Here is a 26,423-nt window from a genome sequence, read left to right on the forward strand (position 1 = left end):
CAAAGCCATTCCTTACTTGGCATATTAATACAGAACTGAGTAATGATTCATTTAAACTACAATACATATCCCACACCCCTCAGAAGCAGTGCAAAGGCTGGGGTGTCGGGGTAATGGAGGAGCTCAGGGAGAGGGAAGTAATTGCTGGGAGGCTGCCTGCGTATGAACTTTAAAGGTTGAGGGTATGGGTGGGAAAAGTACGGAATTGGTTTTTTTGGGGGTGGAGAAGAGATTGTTATGGAGCATCCCCCTGCAGACACTGGATGACCTCTAGCCTCTCCCATTCATTCAGGCAAGCACATCTGCTCTGTCCTCATGTCCCTGTGCCCCCCCAGAGCCATCCCCCTTGCCCTCTGCCCATGTGGCCCTGTACCTCCCTCCCCTCTGTGACCCCGCACGACCACTCCCATTTAGTCCCTGCCTCAGTCTGTCCTCCCTCACTAGCCCTTATGAGCCCCTGCCTACGATCCCCAGAAGCCCGATGCTGTCTGTCTCTCCATAGCCAGTCTCCTGAACTGGCCCGACAGGCACTGTGAAGAAGGCAGGCTCACTCTCTCCCTGATCCTGGCTGGGGCTTGCACTAGAACAGAGCAGCAATCCTGGCCATCGCGCACACAAAAGGGAAAAATGCAGCAACTTTTCAGCAGAAGCTATTTTCTGCAAAAAATTAAAATTATGAATGGCACATGAATTACACACATGCAGCAGTGCATACTCACTCACCACTTCTATATATCTGGCCTACAGTGTCTCAAATTGGGCACTGGCAAATGATGCATGCTAGATTAGATGCCACTTGTGAAAAATTTAAGTGACTTGCCCAAGATCACATAGGAACTCTGTGGCAGAAGCTGAGATAGACTGCAGTTTTCCATGGTGGTCTTGACTATTAGACTGTCCTTTCTCTTTCACTACATATTAAACAGTTACCCACCGTTTTGTAATTGTTCATGGAGAGGTGTTGTCCATTCCAATCTAGGTGTGTGTATGCCCACATGCATGGCTGTTGGGAGAATTTTTTCCTTAGCAGTATCCGTCGGGTCAGCTGTGGCGCCCTTTGGAGTGCTGTGCTTATGCAGCAAGCCCTATGCCCTCTCAGTTCCCTCTTGGCGACAACTCCGGCAGAGGCAGGAGGATGGGCAATGGAATGGACATAAGCCACACATCTTGAAGACGTTTTGAAAAGGCGGGCAATTGTTTTTCCCTCTGAGTGCGTGCTCACGCTGATTCCATTCTAGGTGATTCACAAACAGCATCCTCGGAAGCAAGCTTGGAGTTTAACCCAGGCAGCCTGGCTCCTGTCTGCTCAGAGAAGAGACCAATCCCATCAAAAGGCAGGTCTTGAATTGAGGCCTGCATCTCCTGCAAAAGGCCCACTCACCAGAGTCACGAACTGCACCTTCTTACTCCAAAGAAACAACCTGAGCTACTGAGTCTGCCACATCCCGGGCTATTTGCAGGGCGTGCCCGATTACCACAATGCTCTCCTCTACCAGGCCACCAAATTCCTGGGCCAGACCCTGCGGAAGAGACTCCTGGAACTTGCGCAGTGCCCCAGAGGTTAAAATTATAACTGCCGATTCATCACCTGAAATGGTAAGTTGGCTGTTGAATAAATTTCCCCCCCAAAGTGATAGAGTCTTTTAAATTTTGTGTTCTTGGGAGTCAAGGAGGTATGACCATGTCTGTCTTTCTCATTGACCAAAGACACAACCAGTGAGCTCAGGGGTGGGTGGGTTTATAGCTGTTAAATCCTTTGGCTGGAACAAAGCCCTTCTTCTCGACTCTTTTGGGGATGGGAGGGATGGAAAAAGGGGGTTGTCAGAGGTCCTTGGTGATTTTAAAGATCCCTTCATGTACCAGTAAGGTAACCTGGGTGGGTTAGAGGCATTAAAGAAGGTATTCTCCTAATCCACCATCTCTTGTACTTCTGGGCCCAAATTCTTGGACACCTGCCAAAATAGGGCCTGATGCTCCTTGAAACGATCTGGTGGGCTAGCCCTCCATGGCCCCAGGACGGGGAGGAAGACTGGGCTTCCGGAAAGAATTCCAGAGGTTCGACCACCACAGGAGAAGGGAGGCTTAAGTGTGGGCACAGGCTCCTCTGGCCCGACCTTGGAATGGCTCCCTGGCTCACAGCCTGGTGCCAGCAGTACTGCAGACCGAAGAGCGTTGCAGTGGGGAACACTGTCATTACCAGTATTCCCCACATGGCCATGCTGCCACTGCAACACCACACATGGCCCAAGTGCCCAATCTAATGGATGGGATTTGGGCAATGGGCTGCCAAAGGAATCTGCGTCTACTTGCTGGCAGTGCCTACCAGCAACTGACAAGAAGAGATGCTGTGGAGACCAGAACAGAGACAGGGGATTCTCCCACACAGCTGGTAATCAGCACCAGCATTAAGAAGATGACTGATGGGAGGATGATCGGTGCTGGGAAGAACATGGAGAGGGCTCTTTCTGTACAGGAGGAGGGATGAAGGGATCTTGACATTTGTCTGGGTGACTTTAGGGCGAGTCTTGCACCTGTCCTGGAACCTGCAGTGAGCTACTGAGAGTCTCACCTCTTCTCCCCTTCCCTTGAGGGGTCTTAGCAGCTTGCTTGCCCTCTTGAGGAGCCTTAGCTGAGTTCTGTTGCACCCAAGTCGTTAGCGGCATGGGTGGAGACCTCTGCTCTATCTGTGCCTGCGAGGATGACAGTGCCAACAGGGACGTGGGTTACACTGCTCCCCGGAGCTAGTGGCAGACCTTTGAGAGAGCTGGGAGCTCCAACGAGGCTCCAGAGCAGCTTGATCTGGGTCCCTCATTTGATAACCCCAACCCCTGGGTCTTTTTGCTTGGTGCTGGGGTGTGTTTCTTAGCCTTTCTTCAGCACCGGTGATGGGGAGCACACCAGGAGGAGCCAGGTGCTGGTATGCACGGCACATGGAGGCCGAGATGCTTGGTACAACTTGGCAGGCTGGCTCGGAAGCTGGATGAAGGGTGGACCTCATCAGCAGAGCCTTCAGATGGATACCCCACTTCCTCTGGGTCCCTGGCCAAAAGGATACAGATCTGGCACCAATCATTGACATGTGACTCCCTGAAGCACTTAAGGCAGCTGCAATGGGGTTACTAATAGCTTTAGACCTTCGCAGTCCGAGCAGGTATTTAACTCAGGAGACTTGGGCATGCTCTGCCTGGGGCAAAGGCCCTGCTGGTGAACTAACTGCAAACAACTACATTTAACAAGTTCTTAACACACACCAAAACCAAAATGTACAAAGTTCAGAGAAAATCTACTAGCTCTTGCCAAGCAGGAAAAGGTATTCTGACCTCTGGCAGTAAGGAGGAACTGACAGGGCGTAAGGCCGGTGGCACCTAATAAACCACTCTGTGAACATGGCTCTCCAGACAGCGGATGCCACTGACAACCCTATAGATCCCACTAAGGCAAAAACTTCCGATGACCACACTGATGGACGTACACACCCCAAGAACAGAATCAACAAGCATGCGAAGAACATTTAGCTTTTACCACAAACAGGACAAAGGTCCTACAGACAACATCCTCTTTCATCCATCTTCCTTTGGGTCTCTGGTTGCTAGGTGCCAAGGTCCTAGTGACTGCATTTTCCATTTCTCAGATTTTCAACTGATACAGAGTTGGCCTAGGCCTTAGACAGCTGGGCAACACAACACACCTATGCCTCAGCCTGCCCTGAGAGCAAAATGGGTCCCTTTTCTCTCACCGGATGGGAGTTCAATATAAAGAGGAAATTTAAGCACAGGATTCCTTTAAAAAAAAAAATTCTCACTCTTTCATAGGGCCCTCAGCCCAATTTCATGCTGGGTGAATGGATGAGGGATCACACCCCGGGTTGGTGTATAATCAGATAGGCATGCTTGCCTCTTGTTGGTCTCCTGTTAGTCTGGATGGACAGACAGCACGCAGACACTACCAATTCCAGAGCTTAATGCTGTAAATCTTGTGACATCCACTACTGCCAGTGCTTTTGCACAGCTGATTTTACATCACACGGCACCAGTACACACAGCAGGGATCAGGACTGAGCTGTATATGTTCAACAGAAGGGAACTCTTGTGCTCTGTGGACACATACAGAAGACCACAACATTGTGACCAGTGCTTTTAACAGCACAATACTAGGCTTGTTACAAGAACCTAGCACTTAGAAATGTAAGCTACTAACCTTGAACATCCTATTAACTACGCTTGTTCTCTGCAGTCAGCAGCTAAAAGTTCAAACCACATTTAACACACAGAAAAGGGAAATTGCCTGTTCAAACATTGCCCCATGATTGCTGCAGCTGAACAAGCACTTTCCCACAACAACCAGGCACATTTTACTTGAAGTGCTGATTCATGGTGCTCCTGCTGCAGCATGAAGCTTCTGTTCTTAGGAGAAGTTGATGACAGAGTTTTCCCCTGACAGGAACTGATTCAGCACACAAGGAATCACCTGGTTCCCTCCTTAGGCAAGGCTTGACACAGCACTTTCTGCATGAAAAATTACTTAGCAATATTTATTATCAGTTAGCTCTATGAACCATGGAATAATCTGACATGACTTTGGTGACAAGGAAGATGTGGTCAGCCCCCCTCTCTCTAGGGATGGTTCCTAGAGTGTCCACATACTGATGAGACAAGAGATTCTAAATTCTAATGATTCTGGGTTTAGGGTTCAGACTCCTGGCAACCAGCCCGGACATATACCTCAGTCCTTCCCCCAAAATCATTGGCTGCTTCTAAATGTGAAAGGCCTCTGCCTTTAAACACTTTCAGGTCATGTTGCTGTACTGCACTAACCTTGCAAACAGGTTCCAGTCACCCCAAGTCCAGTCCTTAGCATTATGCTGAATGGAAAAATCTAAAAGATTTGTGTTAGCCTGGAATTCCATTTGTTTATGCTAAAGGTCTCCAAACTCTCAATCATTGATTTAAAAGTAACTATTCTGCAAGGAATTTCACAATCCAATTAGAGAGAGAGAGATGGCTGAACTGCAATTGATTTACAAATCTGACACTGTTACCCTGGGCTTGAATAAAGATATTAACTGGTTAATGCACTACAAACCCTTTGTCATTTGCATTTTCACATCAAAAGCTCTGAATGGAACACACTTAATTTGCTTCATTAACATGGATCATACAATTGACAGGTTTTGCTGTTACATATCTCTTGGATTCTGTTACTTCCACTCTAACATCTAATAAAGCTCATGATCCTATACTTTCGTTAGTCTATAAGGTGCCATAGGACTACTCGTCTTTTTCAAGTTACAGACTTGGGACTCTCAAAACAAAAACAAACAAACCAACCAGCATATTGGCACTATCCATAGAAACAGGGTTTCATAACTGCAGAAGCCTAGCAATCTTTAGCAATTGCAACATCTGTTAAGGCTGCATACAATTACTATAATATTTTAGATTCATTTTTTTTATAAAGCTCTGAACTATTTACAACTGATGGTCAGTCATTAATACAATTTTGAATGATGAAGTGCCCAGGGTGACAAACAGTTTTCCACAAATGCATTATAACTCGATTCCTTGTAAATTAAGAATGCAATCACTGCATTCAGAACCTAGAAATCTGTGAAAGGTGTGAGATGCAAGACTAGCTACCTTAATAGGATTTATTCAAATGTAAAATTCATTCTAATGCTTCAAATACTACATAGTGTTGGAATCGGACTCAGAGCACAGCTGTCTAGAATCTAAGAACTACACTGCAGGGAAATGAATTTGCACTGAAGACAATTAGGATTTTACTGCTGTATCAAATAAGCCAGGGACTGCTTCCAGCACTTGCTACTCACATTTTCATACTTAGAATCAGATTAGCTGGTCACTTTGTAAAGCTGAAAAAGAAGTCTGCTTTTAGCCACCTTAGTACTGATTCTACTTATTTGTATGAGGTAACAATACATATCAAGTTCACAACTCCCCTGACGTAGGTGCAATTCAGCTAAAGTCTACTAGTGAAACTTTACTCAACCATCAGAAAAACAAAACAAAACCAAGAAAAATATACAACCAATGAAAGTAGAACTTAGAAATCCACAGAGGTCTAATCACATTTCTCTTGTCCTATGTGGCTGAAAGAAAAATGCCTGCTCTGAGAATCACAGAATCATAGGGTTAGAAGAGACCAGAATGCCATTGAATCCAACCCCCTAATAAAAGCAGGACCAACCCCAACTAAATCATCTTAGCCAAGGCTTTGTTAAGCCAGGACTTAAAAATCTTCAGAGATGGAGATTCCACCCCCTCCGTAGGTAACCCATTCCAATGTGTCACCACCCTCCTAATAAAATAGTTTTTACTAAAATCCAACCTAGACCTCTCCTACTACAATTTGAGACCATTGCTCCTCGTTGTGTCATTTGTCACCACTGAGAACAGCTTCTCTCCATCCTCTCTGGAACCCCCCTCAGGTAACTGAATGCTGCTATCAAATCCGCCCTCCCTCTTCTCTAGTCTAAATAAACCTAATCCCTCAGCCTCTCCTCAAATTATGTTCTAGACCCCATATTTCTGTTGCCTTCCGCTGGACTCTCTCCAATGTGTCCACATCCTTTCTGTAACTGAGGACCCAGAATTTGACACAATACTCCAGATGTGGCCTCACCAGTCCTGAATGAAACAGAATAATCACTTCCCTAGATCTGCTGCCAATGCTCCTACTAATGCACCCCAATATACTATTAACCTTCTTGGCTACCAGGGCACACTGTTGACTCATATCCAGCTTCTCATCCGCTCTAATCCCCAGATACTTTTCTGCAGAACTGCTGCTTAGTCAGTCGGTTCCTAGCATGTAGCAGTGCTTGGGATTCTTCTGTTAAGGACTCTGCACTTGTCCTCGTTGAACCTCATCAGATTTCTTTTGGCTCAATCCTCCAATAGGTCTAGATCACTCTGGACCTGATCCCTACCCTCCAGCATATCTACCTCTCCCCCTAGCTTAGTGTCATCTGTAAATTTGCTGAGGATGAAATCCATCCCCTCATCCAAGTCATTAATAAAGATGTTGAACAAAAGCAACCCCAGAATTGACTCTTGGGGCACTCCACTTGATACCGACCACCAACCAGACATCAAGCCCAACGATTAAGCCAATTTTCTATCCACCTTACAGTCCCTTTATCCTATCCATACTTCTTTAACATGCTGGCAAGAATACTGTGGGAGACCGTATGAAAATCTGTGTGTTTACAAGCTAAAGGTAAAGAACAAATAAATGTTAAGTAACAAGAAACACAGCTGCTAAAAAAGGGAGACCGCACAAGCAGGGAGAAGTAGCTAGATTGCTAATCCCCAGGGTTTCAGCGCAGAGACAAAATATACCTTTCCCAGTACAGTTAACTTTCTGGAGCACACTCCTGGCTAAGAAGTGCAGTATGATCAAAACTGGAGCAGGTGAATTCAGACTTGGCATAACTGACATATACTGGACATGAGCAATAGCAGAAAAAGCCACTGCCCGGTAAGCACAATAGAAAGGTTCGTTTAGAATCACAGAACACTAAAACTGGAAGGGACCTTGAGAGGTCATTGAGTCCAGTCCTCTGCCCTCATGGCAGGACCAATCACCAAAGGGGATGGCATTCATTCTTTTTCAATATGTACAGTAGCTGAAAAAACACCAATGGCACCTAATTGCTCCAGGATTTCTAGAACAGTCTCAAACCAAAATGAACTCTATAAGGATCCTCGGGGGAAATGGGAGGCTCTGAGCTGGTACTGGGAAATGGTGAGTCCCATTTCCAGGCAACCAAACCTAGATTTGAAGAGGGGCCAAGCCAGTAGTGACAGCTGCTCCTGGTCTGAGTGCTCATGCTCATTGTCTCCCATTCTGGTGTGATGGCCACAGGTCCATGGCTGAATGGATCTGGAGACTGAATGCCCATCCTCTCACCCCAAAAAGTCACAGAATTTCCTGTTCGGTATCAGGTGGTGAGGCCTAAAAGAGCTTATATGAGCGAGAATCAGATTTCATTTCAGAATGGGGGGTTTTGTTCTGAAACTCCTAAGCAAGTGTACTTACTGACAATACAGTACCTGATGACACACTCACATGCAATCTGTCACTCTTTTCCTCTCCATTTGGCAATCTCTGATCTTTGGTGCGCCTGCTGGGCCACAAGAGAAATCTCTTAGGGTATGTCTACACTAGAAAGTTAGTTCGAACTAACGGACGTTAATTCGAACTAACTTAGTTCGAATTAGCTTAATTCGAACTAAGCTAATTCGAACTAACGCGTCTAGAACTAAAAACTAGTTCGAATTAGTGTTTTGCTAATTCGAACTAGTATGTCCACATTAAGTGGACCCTGAACCGGGCTTAAGGATGGCCGGAAGCAGTGCCGGCAGGGCATTCAGAGGAGGACTTAGAGCGTGGAGATGCTGTCTCAGGCTAGCCGAAGGGCTGTGCTTAAAGGGACCCGACTCCCCACCCCGGACAGACAGTTCTCAGGGGTGCCCCGCTTGCAAAGCAGTCCTGGCTTGGAGTGCCCGGACTACCCACACTGGGCACATCACAGCACTCGGCCATCAGACCGGCTGCACTTGCCGCAGGCTGCCATCTGGGAAGAGGGGGCAATTGGGGGGCTGCAGGAGAGCTTCCACCCCCAGAAGCCCGCAAAGCCAGCCCAGTCCTCCCCATCGGGGGCTCGTACCCCATTCCTCCCTCACCTCCTTCCACTTACCCTTCCCTAGCCCCTTTTCTTGATGTACAAAATAAAGGACAATTGTGGTCAAAAATGGAATCTGTCTTTATTGAACAAAACTGGGGGAGACTGGGAAAAGGAGGTGGGAGAGGGGAAGAGAGAGGCTGGGAGAGGGGAGGGCAACTACAATGATCAGGGGTTGGGAACAGGTCCCATATGAAGAGAGGCTAAAGAGACTGGGACTTTTCAGCTTAGAAAAGAGGAGACGGAGGGGGGACAGGATAGAGGTCTCTAAAAGCAGGGGTTGGGTGGAGAGGGTGCATTCAGAAAAGTTCTTCATCAGTTCCCATAAAGAAGGACTAGAGGACACCAAAGGAAAGGAATGGGTAGCAGGCTTCAAAGTAGTAACAGAAAGTTGTTCTTCACAAAGCAAAGAGTCAACCTGTGGAACTCCTTGCTGCAGGAGGCTGTGAAGGCTAGAAATGGAACAGAGTTTAAAGGGACGTGAAATCAAGTCATGGAGGTTGGGTCCATGGAGTGGTATTAGCCAGGGGGTAGGAGTGGTGTCCCTGCCCAAGGTTTGTGGAAGGCTGGAGAGGGATGGCACGAGATAAATGGCTTGGTCACTGTCTTCGGTCCATCCCCTCCAAGGTCCCCAGGGTTGGCCGCTGTCGGCAGACAGGCTACTGGGCTAGATGGACCTTTGGTCTGACCCAGGACGGCCATTGTAAGCTCAGGGCTCAGGGTCAGGGGTCTCAGTGGACCCCCTTGATTTTCATGCACACCTGCTCCTGGGTGGCCAGGCTGGCAGCTCTCCTGCCCTAGACAGCCACTTTCCTGTGCCTAGTGCGGAGATCGTGGATGAGGTCCACGATGTCCGCACTAGCCCAGGCGGGTGCCCGCCTCTTGCGGTCCCGGGCAAGCTCCCGGGAGCCGCCAGCCTGGTCCCGGGAAGAGGGGGAGGGCTGGGGGGCATCGGGTGGCTGGCTCGAGCCGTGCTAGGTGCAGGGTCTGCTGGCTGGGTGCTGGCAGGCTTGCACCTGGCACATGCACCGTAGCCAGCCCGTGCCCCTTTAAGGGGTCCGGGGCCGGGAGGGGGGCAATAGAGTTTCCCTGGTGTTGGCCAGAGTGGCCACCAGGGAAACCTGGGGAGGGCTAGCCTCCCACTAGTTCGAATTAAGGGGCTACACAGCCCTTAATTCGAACTAGCTAGTTCGAACTAGGCTTAATCCTCGTAAAATGAGGATTACCTAGTTCGAACTAAGCGCTCCGCTAGTTCGAATTAAGTCACACGTCCGTTAGTTCGAACTAACTCTGTAGTGTAGACATACCCTTAGAGAGCACAGCATGAGCACAATCACTGATGCCCTGATGCGAGAAGATGACTGTCCCCCATGGTGCTGATAGAAGGCATTTCCTCTATAGGCCACTTTTGGTGAAATTCTTTGGCCAGTGCTATGCATATTAAGCAAATGATTAGATTGGACTCTTCTGGCCTTAACATCTGTAGATCATTACAACTGCACAGGAGGATTGACTGGTCAACAGCTGCTCCCAAGTGATCAATGCTCAAGTAACTGGACTTTAAGAATGAAGAAGCAATATTCAATAAAAGTGACTTTCTACCCAAGCCAATGCATTTCCCACTGGAGAAGTTCTAACAAGACATTCCTTCCTCCCACTGACAATGAGGACTCTAACATTAACACAGAACTCTAACAACTACGTGTTTCATGAATAAGGCCACATTTTAGTCATAGGTATTTTTAGTAAAAGTCATAGATAGGTTATAGACAGCAAAAAAATTCATGGCCTGTGACCTGTACACAACTTCCATTATATACCCCTAACTAAAACTTGGGTGCTCTGAGGCAGAGGGCAGCCCAGGGGTGATGAAGGTGCTCCGAGGTGGGGGGTTGACAGGCTCCCTACCCGGCTCCCTGGAAGTGGCGTCATGTCTCTCCTCTACTAGGCAGAGGCACAGCCAGGGGGCTCCCCTTCCCAAGCACCAACTCTATAGCTCCCATTGGCTGGGAACCATGGTCAATGGGAGCTGCAAGGGTGGAGGCTGTGGATGGAAGCAGTGTGCAGAGCGGCCTGGCTGCCTAGCTCCCCTGCCTACAAGACAAAGGAGGGACATGTCAGCATTTCCAGGGAGCTCCTGTACCCAGAGCTAAGCACTGACTAGAGACTTCAACCCATCCCACACCCCAGCTATCAGCCCCATCCTACACCACAACTCCTGCTGCTGCTGGGGGGAGGGGGGGGAAGGGGGAGAAACATGATGGCCTGAGACTTCCCCTGCAGAGGTCAGTGCGGCTGGCCATGGGGCTGTGAGCTGATCAGGGAGCCCCATGTCAGCCACACTGGCTGTTGCAGAAGTCAGAGATCCCAGAAAGCCACAGAATCTGTGACTTCCATGACAACCTCACAGCACATTCTGAAGCCTTGTCCCCAGAGGCTGGCAGATACCTTCTGCGGCTCATTACAACTGTAGTCTGTTTTTCCAAATCAGACCGACACGCTGCTAAACACAAAGCAATACAATGACTGAGATGAAAGCTTTCACAATAAAAAACAACAGGGAAATGTGATAAACTGGAGCATTTATTGCTAAGTTTTTGGGAAGCTGTTCAGGAAAACATGATGACTAGTTTCTGCCCAAAAGGTAATTTCCCCTCACACGCTCATTTACTGTAAGTATTCACTGGGAAAACTGAAGTCTTGGTTTCCTTCCAAGCCACAGGAATGAGAGGCATTTATATAGTAATAAAGGCAATGGGGATCCATGGATAGCTCAGCAAACATTCTTATTGAAAACATGAGCAGATTGCAAGAGATTGCTAGACAAAAGCCACTCCTGGGTTGGGACTCAGGAAAGACTCTCCTGGACTCTGCATCCTTCTGAAATGGACTTTGCTGAATATTTCTACTAACAAGATCTGTTCCATGCTGTCCCAGACAGCTAACAAACCCTTCTGTTTACACTGGTGGCTGAGAATCATTGTCTGCGAAATTGGGGGTTCACAGCCCCTTTGCTGGGTAAGTAAGGATGCCTCAGGGGGACTCGCTGCAGGAAGCTCAGATCATGAACAGGGGTAGTGAACACTCTGAGGTCAGACCCAAGGAGGTGCTGAAGCCAAGGTTTGCCCTAGTGTGTGTGCACTCTGAGGGAAGACACTATACAAGGAGCTTGTGCAAACCATGACACCTCCATGTGTTGACACCTTGTTTCAGTGAGAAAGCCTTATCCATATTTACCTCCACTGTTTGGCTCACTCAGTAAGTTTAAACAGATACAAGGCTACCTTAATGAGGAATAAAAATGACCACACACGGAGGTATTCGGGAATAGTTGTTCCTCAATATCTCCACATGCAGACAAGTCCAAGGACTTTGATTTTACCAAAAAAGATTACAAGAGCAAAGCTTTCCACCATACAAAGCCATGTCAACAAACTTGTCTTAGTGGAGCTATGAAAGGAAACCATCTCTATCCCATAACCTCCCTGGGGTAAGTGGTGAGGGACTAGGTCAATTTGCCTGATTAAAAATAAAAGGGTTCTTAAACTTTGAGAGTAGCCATAACAACTATGTGTGGAATCTAAAGGAGAACATATGACTGTTCCTAGTTAATATAAAACCTACAAAGTCGGAGCTAGCTTCATTTTGATGCATGTTCCTCTTAAGAGAAGAGGATATTGTGTGTCATCAGAAGGCCCCAACTTCAAACATCGTATCCTTGTGTTTCATAGCACACTCCCATTGACAGGGTAGTGCTCAGGTTGTGGTCAGAAAGTGTTCATACCGTACTGCTCTCCCAACAAGCAGTACATTCATCATTTATATGAGAACAACTCTAGCAGAAATACAGCACCTCTGATGTTGGAGTCCTATACAGCTTTGTGAGTTCTACTGTACTGGCTCCAACATTAATACAATAACTGACTGATTCAGTTGTTTTGCTCCAAAAAATTGTTTTTAAAAACATTTTTACTGGAATAAAACAAAATGATGTGATTTAAAACAGGGGAGAGACTCAGGAGGGTTCAGTTCATGACTTTAAGAATTTAAATTTTCTGTTCCACATAATCCTACTCCCCAAAACTATTCATGCTAACCACTGCAACCCTACACTGCGTCCAGTAGTCTGATCCAGGTCCCACGCCACAATCACATGCACAAGCAGCACCAGGACTTCCGAGGATAGCCTTGCAGCAGCCATTTTGGAAGGTGTCCAGCTGAAGTTGCCTCAGTGGCCCAAACACTGCTCATATAACCTTGCATCCTGTATACTTGGAAATATTTCATTGCCACCACTTCTGGCTGATTAGGTGTTTAAGCCCAGGATGGTTCCGAGATCATTCAGCAAAACAGAATCTAAGGGATTTCTTACTTAGAGTAAGGGAAAGCAGTCACGTCTACAATAAAGATTAACTAAGTAAAACATATAGTACAATGGTCCCCAACCTTTAGAGGCTCCCGGGCACCCGGGAGGTGGGGCCACTAACGCGCCGGGCACCCGGGGGCGGGGCCGCACGTCCTGGGGCACAGCAAGGGAGTGGGATGCCCTTGCACCCGGTGCCGGCATGTGCCCGAGCGCCTTGCGCCCGGGGCCGCCCGAGCGCCTTGTGCCGTGGGCCGGCGCTGCCGCCCGAGCCACGTGCCTGGGGCCGGCACCAGCGCCGCTCAGGCGCCACGCGCCCGAGCGCCTGCATGTGCCCCGGGGCTGGGGCCGCCCAAGCGCCGCGCACCCGGCGCCGGTGAGTGTCGCGTGCCTGGGGCCGGCGCCTCCCGTGCGCCGCGGGCAGGGCCGGCCCAGGTTGTCGGCGGGCGCACACAAATGCCACGGCGGGTGCCATGGCGCCCGTGGGCACCGTGTTGGGGACCACTGATATAGTAGATCTGAAATAGTGTGGGCAGAAGCAGAGTTTCTTTAAAGAAAAAGTCAACTTAGGTATTTTGACAAATCTTAAATCCAGATTTAATAATATAAACTCTATAGAGTACTTGGAACACATTCTGTGCAAAGAAAATAGAGTTGCCAGATGGTTTAACCAAAAATACTGAACACCTCCCCCTCCCACAAAAAAAACACCAGGGAAAAAATTCTGTTGAGGAAAAAAAAAAAAAGGGGGGGGGAGAGCAAAGCAGTTGAGGGGGGAAAAAAAACCTCACAGCATGGCCCCTTTAAGAAATGCTTTTGAGGCTTTTTGGCCTTAACAGGCTTCCGGCAGCCGTCTGCCATCTTGTCTTCCTGCTCCGGGCCAGACAGTTCCCCTACAGAACCAGGTAAGCACCTGGGATTTTCGCCTCCTGGTCGAGGAAAAAAAAAAAAAAAAAAATCAGAAAATACCAACATTTTAGGTGTCCGATATTTTCTGAATTTTTTTACTGGACCGGAGGTGAAAATACCGGACTGAGTCAATACCGGACACCTGGCAACCCTAAAGGGAACAAGTTCCTAAAAATAAGTTTAAAATAGGATGTCACCAAGTTTGGTAGCCAATTCTTCATGGAGAAAAATACTAATATAATGATACCCTCAATATTTGACTAAGATAATTCCAAAGCTTCCCATACTTCAAGGTACATAAAACAAGTCTCACTTGCTCCAAATGCAATTAAATTGAACATCAGGTTGTATTTAAAAAAAAACAGTTCCTCCTCTTTCTGTCTGCTGTTTCAGTGTCTTGATAAATAGGTTGCATTGTTGACCAAGACAATATAAAAGCTGCTTCAGCTGACAAATCAGGTGTGGGACAAATACCCTTTATAATTTGTGTGCTCACAGCAGTGGGTGTCACAGTTAGTTTGACAAAGCACAAGACAGCAAAAGACCCTTAGCAGCTCTTCCTCCCACAGTGAGTTCCAGAAGACTGAACAGCTAAACAGGACTTTAAAATAAACAACCAAATTTGCTGACAATGACAAATGTGATGAGTATGTAAAATTAAAATAAATATGGATAATACTATTGTGAACCACTGGCACAATTCTGGGGAGAATTGTACAAATATATTTAACCCAAAGTAGTCTATTCAGAACACGTAATCCTCATGCCATCTTTCATCAAACATCCATAGGAATTTTGCTTATAGTTATTCTAGCTCAAGCTTTAGTGACAGCTATATGAAGGGAACTTAAGCATTTCTATTCTGACCCTGTTTTGTCATAACTTTCCAAGATCTTGACCTGACAGGCTGAAGAACTTTAAAGCCCCATGAAAAGGATAAAATGTTTTCTTCTGAAAGTGTAAGCCAAAATAGCTCAACTTCAGCCATTTTTGGGATCTAGTTTAAAAAAATCTTAAGATGTTTGTTTGAACAGTTCATATGCCAAAACAGCTGGGGATTGAAAATTGAAATTTGTTTAGGAAACAGTCCTCTAAGGAGATGAATCTTTGAATATTCTAGTGAAAACTGGTTTTCATTTGGCCAACTTCTGAGCCCACAAAACTGCATTTTAGGCATGTGCAGTACAAGTGGATTGACTTTTTGGTTCAGAGCAAAATAGGCTGGATTGCACATGTGCAGGAAGAAAGGCATTTGAAGTCTTTGCTCAACTCTAAGTCTGTCTGATCAGCCAGTTTTAGTAGCAGGAAATGAGACTTATAGATTTCAGATGCTTTGTGCTTCTAATATTCCACTTCAAAACTAAACCAACAATATTATTTATTATTTTTGCCTGGCACTTCACAGACACATAATACGACAGATCTTGGACTCTAAAAACTTAAATAGACAACAGTGAAAGGAGGGAGAAAGGCGCATCAAGACAAAAACATCCATTCATATTTTCTTGTTTTGGTGTATGTGCATTTTTAGGGCCTATCCAAATTTATGGTTCATTTTGGTCAATTTCACAGTCACAGAATTTAAAACGTCATAAGTTTCATGATTTCAGCTACTCAAATCTGAAATTTCAAATTTCACAGTACTGTAATTTTAAGAATTCTGATCAAAGGAGTAGAGGTAGTGTTGCGGGACTGCTATCTTTACTTCTGTAAAGCTGCTGGCAGTGGTGCTGCCTTCAGAGCTGGTCAGCTTGGGAGCAGCAGCTGCTGGTCGGGAGCCCAGCTCTGAAGGCAGAGCTGCCACCAGCAGCAATGCAGAAATAGGGATGGCATGGTATTGCAACTCTTATTTCTGTGCTTCTGCTGATAGGTGCCAAAGTCTGAAAGCTACACTCTAAATCAACAGCCACTTGGATACAGGGGTGCTGGGGCTAGGACAAGGGCTTGGGGTGCAGGAGGGGGTTCATGACTGGGGTAAGAGTTTGGGATATGTGCTCCAGCTGGGCCCTGCTGGTGGCTCCTAGTTGGTGGTACAGTGGGACTAAGGCAGGCTCACCCCTGCCCTGGCCCTGCACCACTCCCAAAAGCAGCCAGCAAACTCCATCCCAAGGCCTGTTGTGCCCCCTCTCTGCTCTGTGGAGAAAGGATACAGAGTCAGAGGGGGCGAGGCACCTTGACATCAGCACCCTCCTGTCCCTCCCCTATCCTGCACAGCAAACAGGAGACTCCCAGGGGAGGGGCAGCTCCTAGGCAAAGGGCAGGAGATGAGCAGCAGTTGGGGGGAGGGGCAGCTGAGGTGTCTGCACTTGACAGCCTCTTGGCCAAACTAGTTAGGATCACCCATCAGAGGCTCTAAGGTCTACCAGTAAATCCAGATCTACTGGTTGGTGATCACTGCTTTAACACATCTCTATGAAAAGCACACATACATCAGCTTGTTTGCAGGCGTTCCAGCATATCTGGTGTAGATTATGTTCTCAAAGCATGTTTTGCCAGAAAGACCTGAACATCTTGGAAACAGTCATCCATTCTCTTTGGAAAATAAAATGCATTCAGTATTAAGAGTACAGAGACAAAATACGTAGGAGAAAAAAAAAAGTCAGAGAAATAGGGAGATTATTTAACTTTAAACAGAATACATCCTGAAGCCATTTTATTGTGCTTCTTCCTTTATCCCACGACAGTACAAATTATCAATGCAATATCATTCTGAACTTTGAGTTATATGGGTGACCCCCAAAAACACATTGTATTGCAAGAATAATCACCATTTACATACTTTTGCTTTACATGTTTAAAGAAATGGACAAACAGCAACTAAGAAGTAGGTAAACAACTATCCACACTTCAAGTAGGGGAAATTACCACACTCAAAAATTAAGAGACTTGCCCAAAGTGAAGTGGTAAACCAGTGGGATAGCTGGGATTATTACTCAAGTGCCTGGCTCCCCATCAGTACTAAGCCCATTAACTATACTGTCTGGCAGTTTGCTGAGGTTACGTTTGTCGTCTGCCTAAAGCAGGGGTAGTCAAGTGGATTGGGGGCCAAATTCAGACCACCTGATGCTTTTGAATGGTCCCAAAATCTTTTTATTTACTTATTACTGTAGAGGGGAGAGGATTTTTTCCTCTAGAGTCTGGATCTTGACTGTACATTGACCAAGAAATTTGTAGCTTGATAAAATATAGTGGACTCCTGGCCTGAAGTGAGAGGATGGTTCAATAGGTCTGTGTCTCATTGAAAATATAGATCACAATTTTCAAGTCTGAATGCCTAAGTGCATATTTAAGTTTCTAAGTGTTAGTGGTTTGATTTTCAGAACCATAGACCACTCACCAGCTCCTTGACCTCACTGGATGATGTAGATGCCTGGCACCTTAAAAAAAAACCAGGCTGCTCTTTATAGTTGCCAGAAGACAGATTTCACACCTCTCCTACTGCTACTCAGGTTTCCCCAACTTTGCAATGCTAACTAACAAGGGTGGGGAACTGTGATGGGGGTGTCGGGCCCACACTGGCCTTTTAAGGGTAAAACCACCCCGGGAGAAGCTGAGAGCAAAGCCCCACAGTTGAGGCAGGTACTAGCTAATTAGGGCCCAGCTGAGGGAAGTATAAATACAGGCTCTAGAAGAAGAAATACAGACTGACTCTTGCTCCGGCTGGGGAGCAGGAGGGACCTGGCTACCAGGGAAGCTGGAGGCTTCCTGATCCAGAGTAGTGCTGGGAAGAGGTAGGCAGAGCTGGGGAGCTGCAGGGCCTGAGATAAGGCCAGAGAATACTAGGGCTGTAGTTAGAGAAGAGCTGGGGAAAGGCAGACAGAGCTGAGGAAGTTCTGGTCTGGCAAACTCCCAGGCTGTCTCTACACTGGCAAGATTTTGCGCAAAAGCTCCTGCTTTTGCGCAAAATCTTGCCGCCTGTCTACACTTGCCGCGCGTACTTGCGCAAGAACACTGACGTTCTAATGTACGTCTAGTGGTGAGATGCGCCCGGTTACAGGAACCTGGGGACCAGATGCTGCTCCTGGCTTGTCTGGATCCAGACCCCGAGGCTCAGGGCTCCCTGCTCACAGCACTGGGGAGCCTGTACTGGCGCTCTAGTCCCCACCCCACTATTCCCCATGAGGCTGCAGTTAGAGATGTGATCAAGTAGTTGTGCAGATGATTAACTGATGAGCCTACACTTATCAGTTAATCTTATTGAGTACCAGCATCCCACCCTCCCCATGTATGTTAAAATGCAGTTAATTGACTAGTCAATGGAATTTCTGCATTCCTCCTTTGAAATGTACAAGAACCCCAGTAGGACGAATGCAGAACTCCGGGCTGGTGCCTACTTTGAAATGCACAAGAGTCCCCAGTGGTTCCACCCGACACTTCCCTGGAATCCGGGAAATTGCTGCCTCCGTGCGATTCAAAGGGGTGGCAGAGGAGCCCAGGCTCAGCTGCGGACTCCCCAGCTGACTCCGGGCTCCTTGTGAACCGGGGGCTGACCCAAATGTTGCGATCAGCTGGGGAGTCCCCAGTTTAATGGCAGCCTGACCCCGGGCTCAATGGCAGCTGCCCCTTTGAATCATGCGGAGGCGGTCAGCTCGGATCAGCTGTGTGGCGGGCTGCCCCTTTAAAACTCCACCTCTGCGCGATTCAAAGGGGCAGGAGGGGAGCCTGGGGTCAGCTGGGGAGTTCCTGGAAAATGCTGCAGGGAACCCAAGATGAGCTGGGAATCCCCAGTTGACTCAGGGCTCCAGAGCTGCCCCTTTAAATTCCCGCAGAGGCGGTATTTTAAAGATGCAGCAGCCACCTTAGGGTTTCAAAGTGGCAACATTGCTGTGCGGCGCTGCCACTTTGAAGTACCCGTACCCCTCCCCCCCCTTGCTGCCTCTATTTCATAGGTGGGGGGGGGAATAGTCAACATTACTATCTGATAAGCAAATGCTTATCAGATAGTTGACTAATATATTGGGGGAAAGAGTATATTGTGTAATCAATTGATTACACACACAAGCTCAATAAGACAAATACTTGACACTGATTACCAAATTCTTATATCAGAGACAGGCAGAAAAGTGAACAAGAGCAAAGTATCAAGGAGAAAAGGAAAAGAGAGACTCTGAAAAGGAGCTGATGTCACAAAAACATCAGGGAATGAAAGTCAGTGAAGCAATCAATTTCAGATCTGCAATCTCAGATCTGGACAGAGATGGAAGAGGAACAGAATGCAGTAGGTGAGGGGAAAGCAAGAAGATGTTAAAGCTAGATAAACATGTGCAAACAAATACAAAATGATAAAACAATTGAGCAGGCAAACTTGGCTTAATCAGAGGCATACTAATGAGGAATCGCTGCTAGGCTGCCAAAGATATTCAACAACTCTCTTCCATATACACAGTACCGGCCCTACAACTCTTTCCGGTCCCTGGATTAGTTTTCCCAAGCTTAGAAATGCAACAGGTACATTTAAGATGAAAGAAAAGTTTGTGTCAACAGCCAACATATTCAGATCCCAATGCGTGGGCTGTGCTGCATTGAAATACCTAGCTCAGCACTAGGGACGTCAACAAGTACTAGACAGTTAACTGATAAGCCTAGGCTTATCGGTTAGTCTCGTCAACTACTTGCGTTCCACCCCCTTGCTGCCTCTGTATCAGAGGTGGAAGGGGGGAAGCAGGAGCACCGGTGCTGGGGAGAGCTGGCTTAAAATCTGGTCTCCCCAGCACTGGCTCATGATGCTTCCTGCCCCCTACTGCCTCTGAGGCAGTAGTAGGACAGAGAGGAGCAGGGGAGGCTGCCATGAAGAAGGCCCCTACCTGCAGGGGATCTGAGCTCCCTGCAGACAGCAGCTGCTCTGCATTTCACGGAGCAGCCTCTATCCGTGGGGAGCTCAGACTGTCAGTGGACATGGGCTGCTTTGTGGTAGCAGCCCCTGTAAGCTGGGAGCTCGGACCCCCTGTACCTGTGCAGGGAGCTGTTTTTTAAACTGGCTCTCCTCGCAGACCAGCTCCCATCTGACACCTCGCGCTGCTGCCTCGGATTCAGAAGTAGTAGCCCGGGGTGGCAGGGGCCTCCCCTGGAGTGGGGCTGGAGTGTATTGGCTGCTGGCCCAGCCCCCCAGGGACTACTGAATAGTCAACTAACCACTAGGAATTCATGTGGTTACTTGACTATTATTACCTGCTATCTTACATCCCTACTCAGCACCCAGCTCAGCTTTGTTTGCACAACAACATGGACTGCAGCAGCACAAACACTGCCTCCTTTATGTTGGTTGTGTCACAAACATTAGCTAACAAGCAGTCATTTGGTATTTATTACCTGTTAAAAATAGGGACATAAGCGAGTAGTCAGCTACCTGATAAGCCTAGGCTTACTGGTTCATCTTGTTAACTACTCACATTTATTCCCTCTTGCTGCCTCTGTATCAAAGGCTGCAAGGGGAAGAAGGGGGGGAAGTAGGAGCCGGTGCTGGGGGGGAAAACAGCTTAAAAGCCAGTACCCCCAACATCACTCATCTCCATGGTGCCACCTGTCCCCCATTTGCTGCTGTAGAGAGAGCAGCATGGAGGGTGGGGGAAGAGGAGGCTGCTCTGGCAGCAGCCCCTGTCTGAAGGCGGGACACCCCCCGTGGACAGGGGCTGCAGCCACAAAGCACCCCCCCAGGGATCCCAGTGGGAAGTTGGACCCCACATGTAGATAGGGGCTGTTGCTGGCTGAGAAGGCAGCCTGACTCAGTACAGGTTCGCACTGGGACCAAATCCCACAGCAGCTCTGCAATTTAAAATGCAGTAGGAGCTGGGCAAGCTTGCTCCCTCCCCCCTGCCCAGCTCCTACTGAGTTTTAAATTGCAGAGCTGCAGTGGGGTTTGGTCCCAGCGTGAGCCAGGATTAAGCCAGATGCCTTCCCCTATCAACTAATCATATTGTCAATAAAAATTCTATCAACTACTCGATTAGTAAAATAACTGCATTTTACCATCCCCGGTTAAAAATATGGAAAGTCACAAAGGCAGCTATCATCTCATCATTTGATTGTGAAAATGTTAAAGTTGGGAAACTTTTAAAAAGCGTGCTCAATTCTTTTCTTTCACTCTCCCTCCCAATGGAAACAATTATTAGATAATGAGATAGATAAAAACAGACCATTTAATGAAGAATCCTGGAGACAAAAATTAACTGAAAGCTCTGCTTACCTGAGAATTAAGAGATCATGCTGCCTAAATAAACTGGCATTCTAAAGCCGTGGTGTCCAACCAGTTTTGAAGTGGTAGCCACTATTATAACAGTGGCTACTGTTATAGCCAGCCAGCCATACTAGCTGGTTGGCCAGGTAGTCACACGTGGCTAGCTGCTAGTGTGTTGGACACCATAGCTCTAACTTGTGGAGTAGTGAACAACTTCACTATATCCCAGGAATGCAGTCTGCACTGAGAAGCAAAGTGGAGTTAAAACAGAACCATAAATGCCAATCTAGACAACCTCAAACCCAACAGTTAGGAATTGCTTTAAAATTGGTTTTGCCTTTCATATATACCCAGTCAAGAGTCAGGCTCTGGAAACCCCATTAAGTGGGAAGACTTTGTATGCAGGCAGCAGAAAAATACGCTTTTCTTTAACCCTTTATATTTATTGGATGCTAAATTGCTCTATAGAACCGGAGAATGGGGCAGGTAGGGAACACCTCTGTGCTTGATTCTCCAGCAAGCAAAGAATGAAAGCTCCCTGAGTGCAGTATGAGAGCAAGGCACAGAGGGAAAGCCAGTTGGGAAGGAACTAACTGCTGGCAGAGGGGAACAGCTGTATCACAGTTGGTCCATGACTTGTTGCTGCACAAGACAGGGCAACAGAAACACACTGGAGTGTTGGTTTTCCAGAGGTCAACAAGAATAGATGAAGGACCATATATCTTTAAAAATGCAATTCTACTCTGAAAAATAAATGTGTATAAAGAGTATATATCCTGGTACAGCTAAATAAATTAAGTGGTTTCTGATCACTTTTACTCCTAGAGCTGACAAGAACTGTATAAATTATTAATTTAAGAATAATTAATTACAGCCAATAACAACAAGTGACAAAGGGGTTTGATTTTCAGAAGACAGGTGCTGAAAAATCAGATCTCTTTGCAGTATTACATGCAGAGTACTCCAAAGACTGAAACACTCAAAATCACGTCATTTTGAATTTGTATGTCAAATTTCCAAACTGTAAAGACATCTGTGGAACTGCATTATCTTCAAATTATGCTCTCCCTTACATATTTGCTACATCCTGCATTACACTGCTCAATGGGAATTCTTAAAACAGATGATGTCACTGAAGTTGTCCCAGGAAACTGTGAGCTTTTTCATTCCTGTGGTGATTAAAACTGATAGATTCTACTGGACAGCTGACAACATGAGTTGCCAGTCCAAAATTTTGGAGAAAAACTCATGGATGCTTTCAGTTCTTCCTTTTCAGGGCAGTAATCCATGGTCCACAATGAAAGTTTTTATAGTCCCAGAAGGCTGATAACTATCAAATCAATAAACAAGAGAGATCGCTCTCCACTCAGGACAGTTTGTGGAACACAGCTCGTCCTCCAGAAGTATAATCTGAACACACTGCTCTGGACACTGTTTTTAAGATGTGAAAATGTGTAAGGTTAGAATATTTTTGTAGGCTGAATAATTGAAACATGACATTTATTTTTATTTTGTGAGCATGACAGATAACATTACAAGATGAGAACTTAAGATTTAAGTTGTTCATAAAACATAGTGATTGTGCAGGTAAACAGCAGCCATTCTGGGCTCACCAGGACCTCACACACAACCTAGAACTAAGAATATATTTTCAGTAACAGGACTAGTCAGAATATTGGGTTTATTACAGCAGCCACAAAAGGTTTTTAATCCCAGCCTTTTACTACATCCTCCCTTTCCACCCCACCCCAACATCCTGCCCAAATACCATATTTTGAGCTAGCTTAATCAGTTACCTAATTGAGACTATGTTCATAAATATTGTGTCTGGAATCTATGAGTGGTAAAAATAATTTCTCCAATCCTCATTTACAATGAAACCCATAAAGACATACATATGTAATCCACCTTTGGCCCACCATTACGAAAACAGGAGATAGCTAGAAGCTGCTGAAACAACATTCTTGGGACTAATACGTTACACAAGAGCAAAATCTGCACCTGTTAAAAGTGAAGTTCAGGAAAAGGGGAGAATTAAGTTATTTTTTAACTTATATTATTCATGTACTGACTTTTCACATTTGGCAAGAAACTACCACTTTAAACAGCAAATTTCAACTTGGATCTGACATTAACAGTGCATTATAAGGCTCACGTACAGTCCTATAAAAATCCTGATTCCAAGGGGCACTATTAAAGAAAAAATTCACAGTCTTACTAGATAAAGTTTCGAAGGGCCACATGTAAATATTCAGGGAAGGAGTCCCTATATATCTGCTACAACTCCAGTTTGAAAGTTCTGATAATCTATGCCATGGATGGTGAACCTACAGCTCATGAGCCCAATCTGCTCCCTTGCTCATTTTCATACAGCCAGTAGGCCACATACTTTCAACTTACCTGTCATGGTGATGGTGGGGTCACTGAGGCTCAGCGAGGCACGTTGGCATGCTCCAGCCACACAGGGCAGTGCAGAAGCTTACGGCTTCCCACCTCCAGGGCTGGAGCCAAAAGCATCAGCTTGACCCACTGCAGGGGGAAGCCCCCTGAGCCTCTGTACCTCCCTACCCTGACACGAGTTGAATGTGTGGTCTGTGCTTGATTTTATCAGTTGGCCAATAGCCCTCGATACAAAAAAGCACCCCGACCTATACAATGAAACCATTATGTAGCTTCTCCATTACCTTGCTCTACCCTCACTGGCCAAACTTATTCCTCCCTCCCTTCCCACATTCATTTCTCAGCCCAAGATGAGAATCACAACACTTAAGATGCCACTCCCACCCACCATAACATGAGCATCTTACTACAAATGCCTTGTGATTATAAAACCCTAAGACTCTTGAGAGCAGCAGCTGCAACTATATTACGTAAGTGAGCAAAGACAAAAAACTTTCTATAAATCCAGTCCCACGAGTATGAGAATGGGCTATTCTGACTGTTGCAGGGACCCAATCTCCCCTAAAGGAGCAGCATTAGTATCTTCCTGGCAATATGAGAGCTGCATGAAGTGGAGAAAAGGACAGCCACATTTACAGCAAACTTGGTGAAGCATAAATCCCAGCATATAATCCTCCTCCTGACAGGAACAGCCTGGAAAATACTAGAAGCTGCACCACTCCAGTCCCCAGCCAGGCAGCAGGGTGCATGCAATATAAGTCCCCAGCACAGTTGGGCTAACAGATTTCTCAGCACAGGGTCAAGTAAAGAAATATCAAAGGACCCTGACCATCACCCACACAACCAAGGCTACCTTAGCACAGACTGTTAGTGACATGATCTCCCACCCCCAAGAGCACCCTGCTGTGGGCAGAAGCAACAACCAGATGTTCCCATAAACTCCCCAAGTTCCTTCCTATCCCAGGGTCCCCAGTACTGGAGCCTAGTGATGCTAAATTTAGATTAATTGGCTAATCAAATGCAATTCGCACTGACTATTAGATTAAACAAAAGCACTGCAGGGAGCATGGGGTCAGCGGGGAACTCAAGCAGTCTCCTGCTGGCCCAGTGCTCCCTGTAGCATTTCAAAGTGGCAGCCCGGCATGGAGCTTAGGGTCAGCTGGGGACTCAGAATTCCCAGCTGACTCTGGGCTCCACACAGGCTGCTGTTTTGAAATGCCAGCCCAGGGCCCTCCAGTCCCCCACTGGCCCCAGGATGCACGCAGTGTTTCAAAGCAGCAGCCCTGTGTGGAGCCCAGGTGCTGCTGCTTTGAAGCTCCCCCCCCCCATTCTGATAGAGGCAGCAAAGGAGGGTGGAAGTGACTAATCGACTAGCATGTCGAGTAGTCGTTCATATCCCTACTGGAACCCCTGGCCACCCTGCTCCTGCAGTTCTGGAAAGATCATGGTGTGCCTGGAGTCCCAGCTACGTGAGGAATCCTCAATACCAGGGAGCCCTCCTAATTCCTGGGTATTGGGAAATGCACCCGGTGCCCATGCCTGCCCCTGCCCTTCAGTACCAGAGAGCACCCTGGTCTCTACATCCTGGACAGCTCCCCCATTACCTGTGACCAGAGAGCCCCCATAACAGAGTCCATACTCCATGATCCAGGCCCTTGGGACCACGCTCAGTCAATACCAGAGAGCCCCCAATCTCGCCTGCCCTGTGCCAGGGAGCCTCGCCCCCTGCAAAGTAGAGACCCCCCCACACCCCCCATTCCAGACAGCGACCCTCCAGCCCGTGCCCCCCCCCCCAGCGAACCGAACAGCCCCCGCCCAACGCCCCCAGCCCAGCACACCCACCAGCTGCCTCGGCACCGCCTCTCCCCCCCCGCACCCCGCCAGCCCCCGGACAGATCCACCCGGCATGCCCCCCCGCACGGCCCCCGTACCGGAGAGCCCCCCCGCGGCGGCGGTGGCGGGCTGGCGGAAGGCCGGCGCCAGGCTCCAGGCGAGGAAGGCCGAGAGGCCCATGAGGGCGCCCGCCGCCGCGTAGGCCAGTCGGAGCCCGAGCGCCCGGCTCACCGCCATGAGAGAGCCCGGCCTGAGCGGCCGCCTCGCCCCGCCCCTCGCCCCGCCCCGCCGGAAGCGGCGCAGCGCCCCTGGCGGCCGGGGGAGCGAGCCACACGCGTGCGGCGCGGACATGGATCCAGGCGATGCCAAGAGCCAGTCACACGACACGTGCGGTAAACACGGGGGGAGGTAGAACGCGTTCAAGAGCACTCCTACAGCACGTGCCGAGTGCATGCGACACAGGCATGCAACGTGTGCACTGCGTATTGGTGACGTGTGTGACAGATGCTTTGTCTTTTATTGGACTATCTACCCTTGCTGAATGGGACAAACTCAGAGCTTCTCAGCACTCTTTTTCAGAGCTGAGGCTCTGCAAAGCTGGACAACTTGTCTCTTCCCCCAATAGATGTTGTCTCATCCAGCTTATGTCTCTCATATCTTGGAAGCCACATGGCAACAAGACTATTACAAGCAATACATAACCCATGTAGCATACATGCAGCATGGCATCATAAAAGCCTTAGGCACACAACACACAATCAACATACAAAGCAATCACACACATATAATCACACATATGCTCAACACATGTTCACATATGCAATATGCACAGGGCTTGACAAACGGCGACGAAATCTACTCACCAGTCCCGCACTGCACAAGACCCACATTGCACATGCGCGCACCACCGGTGAACGGGGCGACCGGCTGAAATCTACTCGCTACGGGCGAGTACATTCACTGATTTGTCAAGCCCTGAATATGCACCTACTTCATGATCATGTGTGCAGCATGGAACACAGTCACAGGTGCAGTAT

At 47.5% G+C, this 26,423-nt stretch overlaps 1 protein-coding gene across 2 annotated transcripts in view; it reads right to left on the reverse strand.

Annotated features, from left to right (window-relative positions):
• The window catches only part of SLC48A1 (solute carrier family 48 member 1), a 32,335-nt gene extending 6,656 nt beyond the window's left edge, over nucleotides 1-25,679 (reverse strand). Inside the window, exon 1 of one of the 2 annotated variants that reach the window (XM_075902089.2) lies at nucleotides 25,485-25,679. In XM_075902089.2, the coding sequence (XP_075758204.1) occupies nucleotides 25,485-25,623 (139 nt within the window). In that variant the 5' untranslated portion in view covers nucleotides 25,624-25,679. Of the gene's footprint in view, nucleotides 1-934; nucleotides 8,023-25,484 lie in introns of those variants that run through there. The other variant, XM_075902090.2, reaches the window with a different exon arrangement.
• Between the last annotated feature and the right edge of the window lie 744 nt (nucleotides 25,680-26,423).

The sequence above is a fragment of the Pelodiscus sinensis genome, chromosome 31 (genome assembly GCF_052426305.1).
Source record: "Pelodiscus sinensis isolate ZL-2025 chromosome 31, ASM5242630v1, whole genome shotgun sequence".
NCBI lineage: Eukaryota > Metazoa > Chordata > Testudines > Trionychidae > Pelodiscus > Pelodiscus sinensis.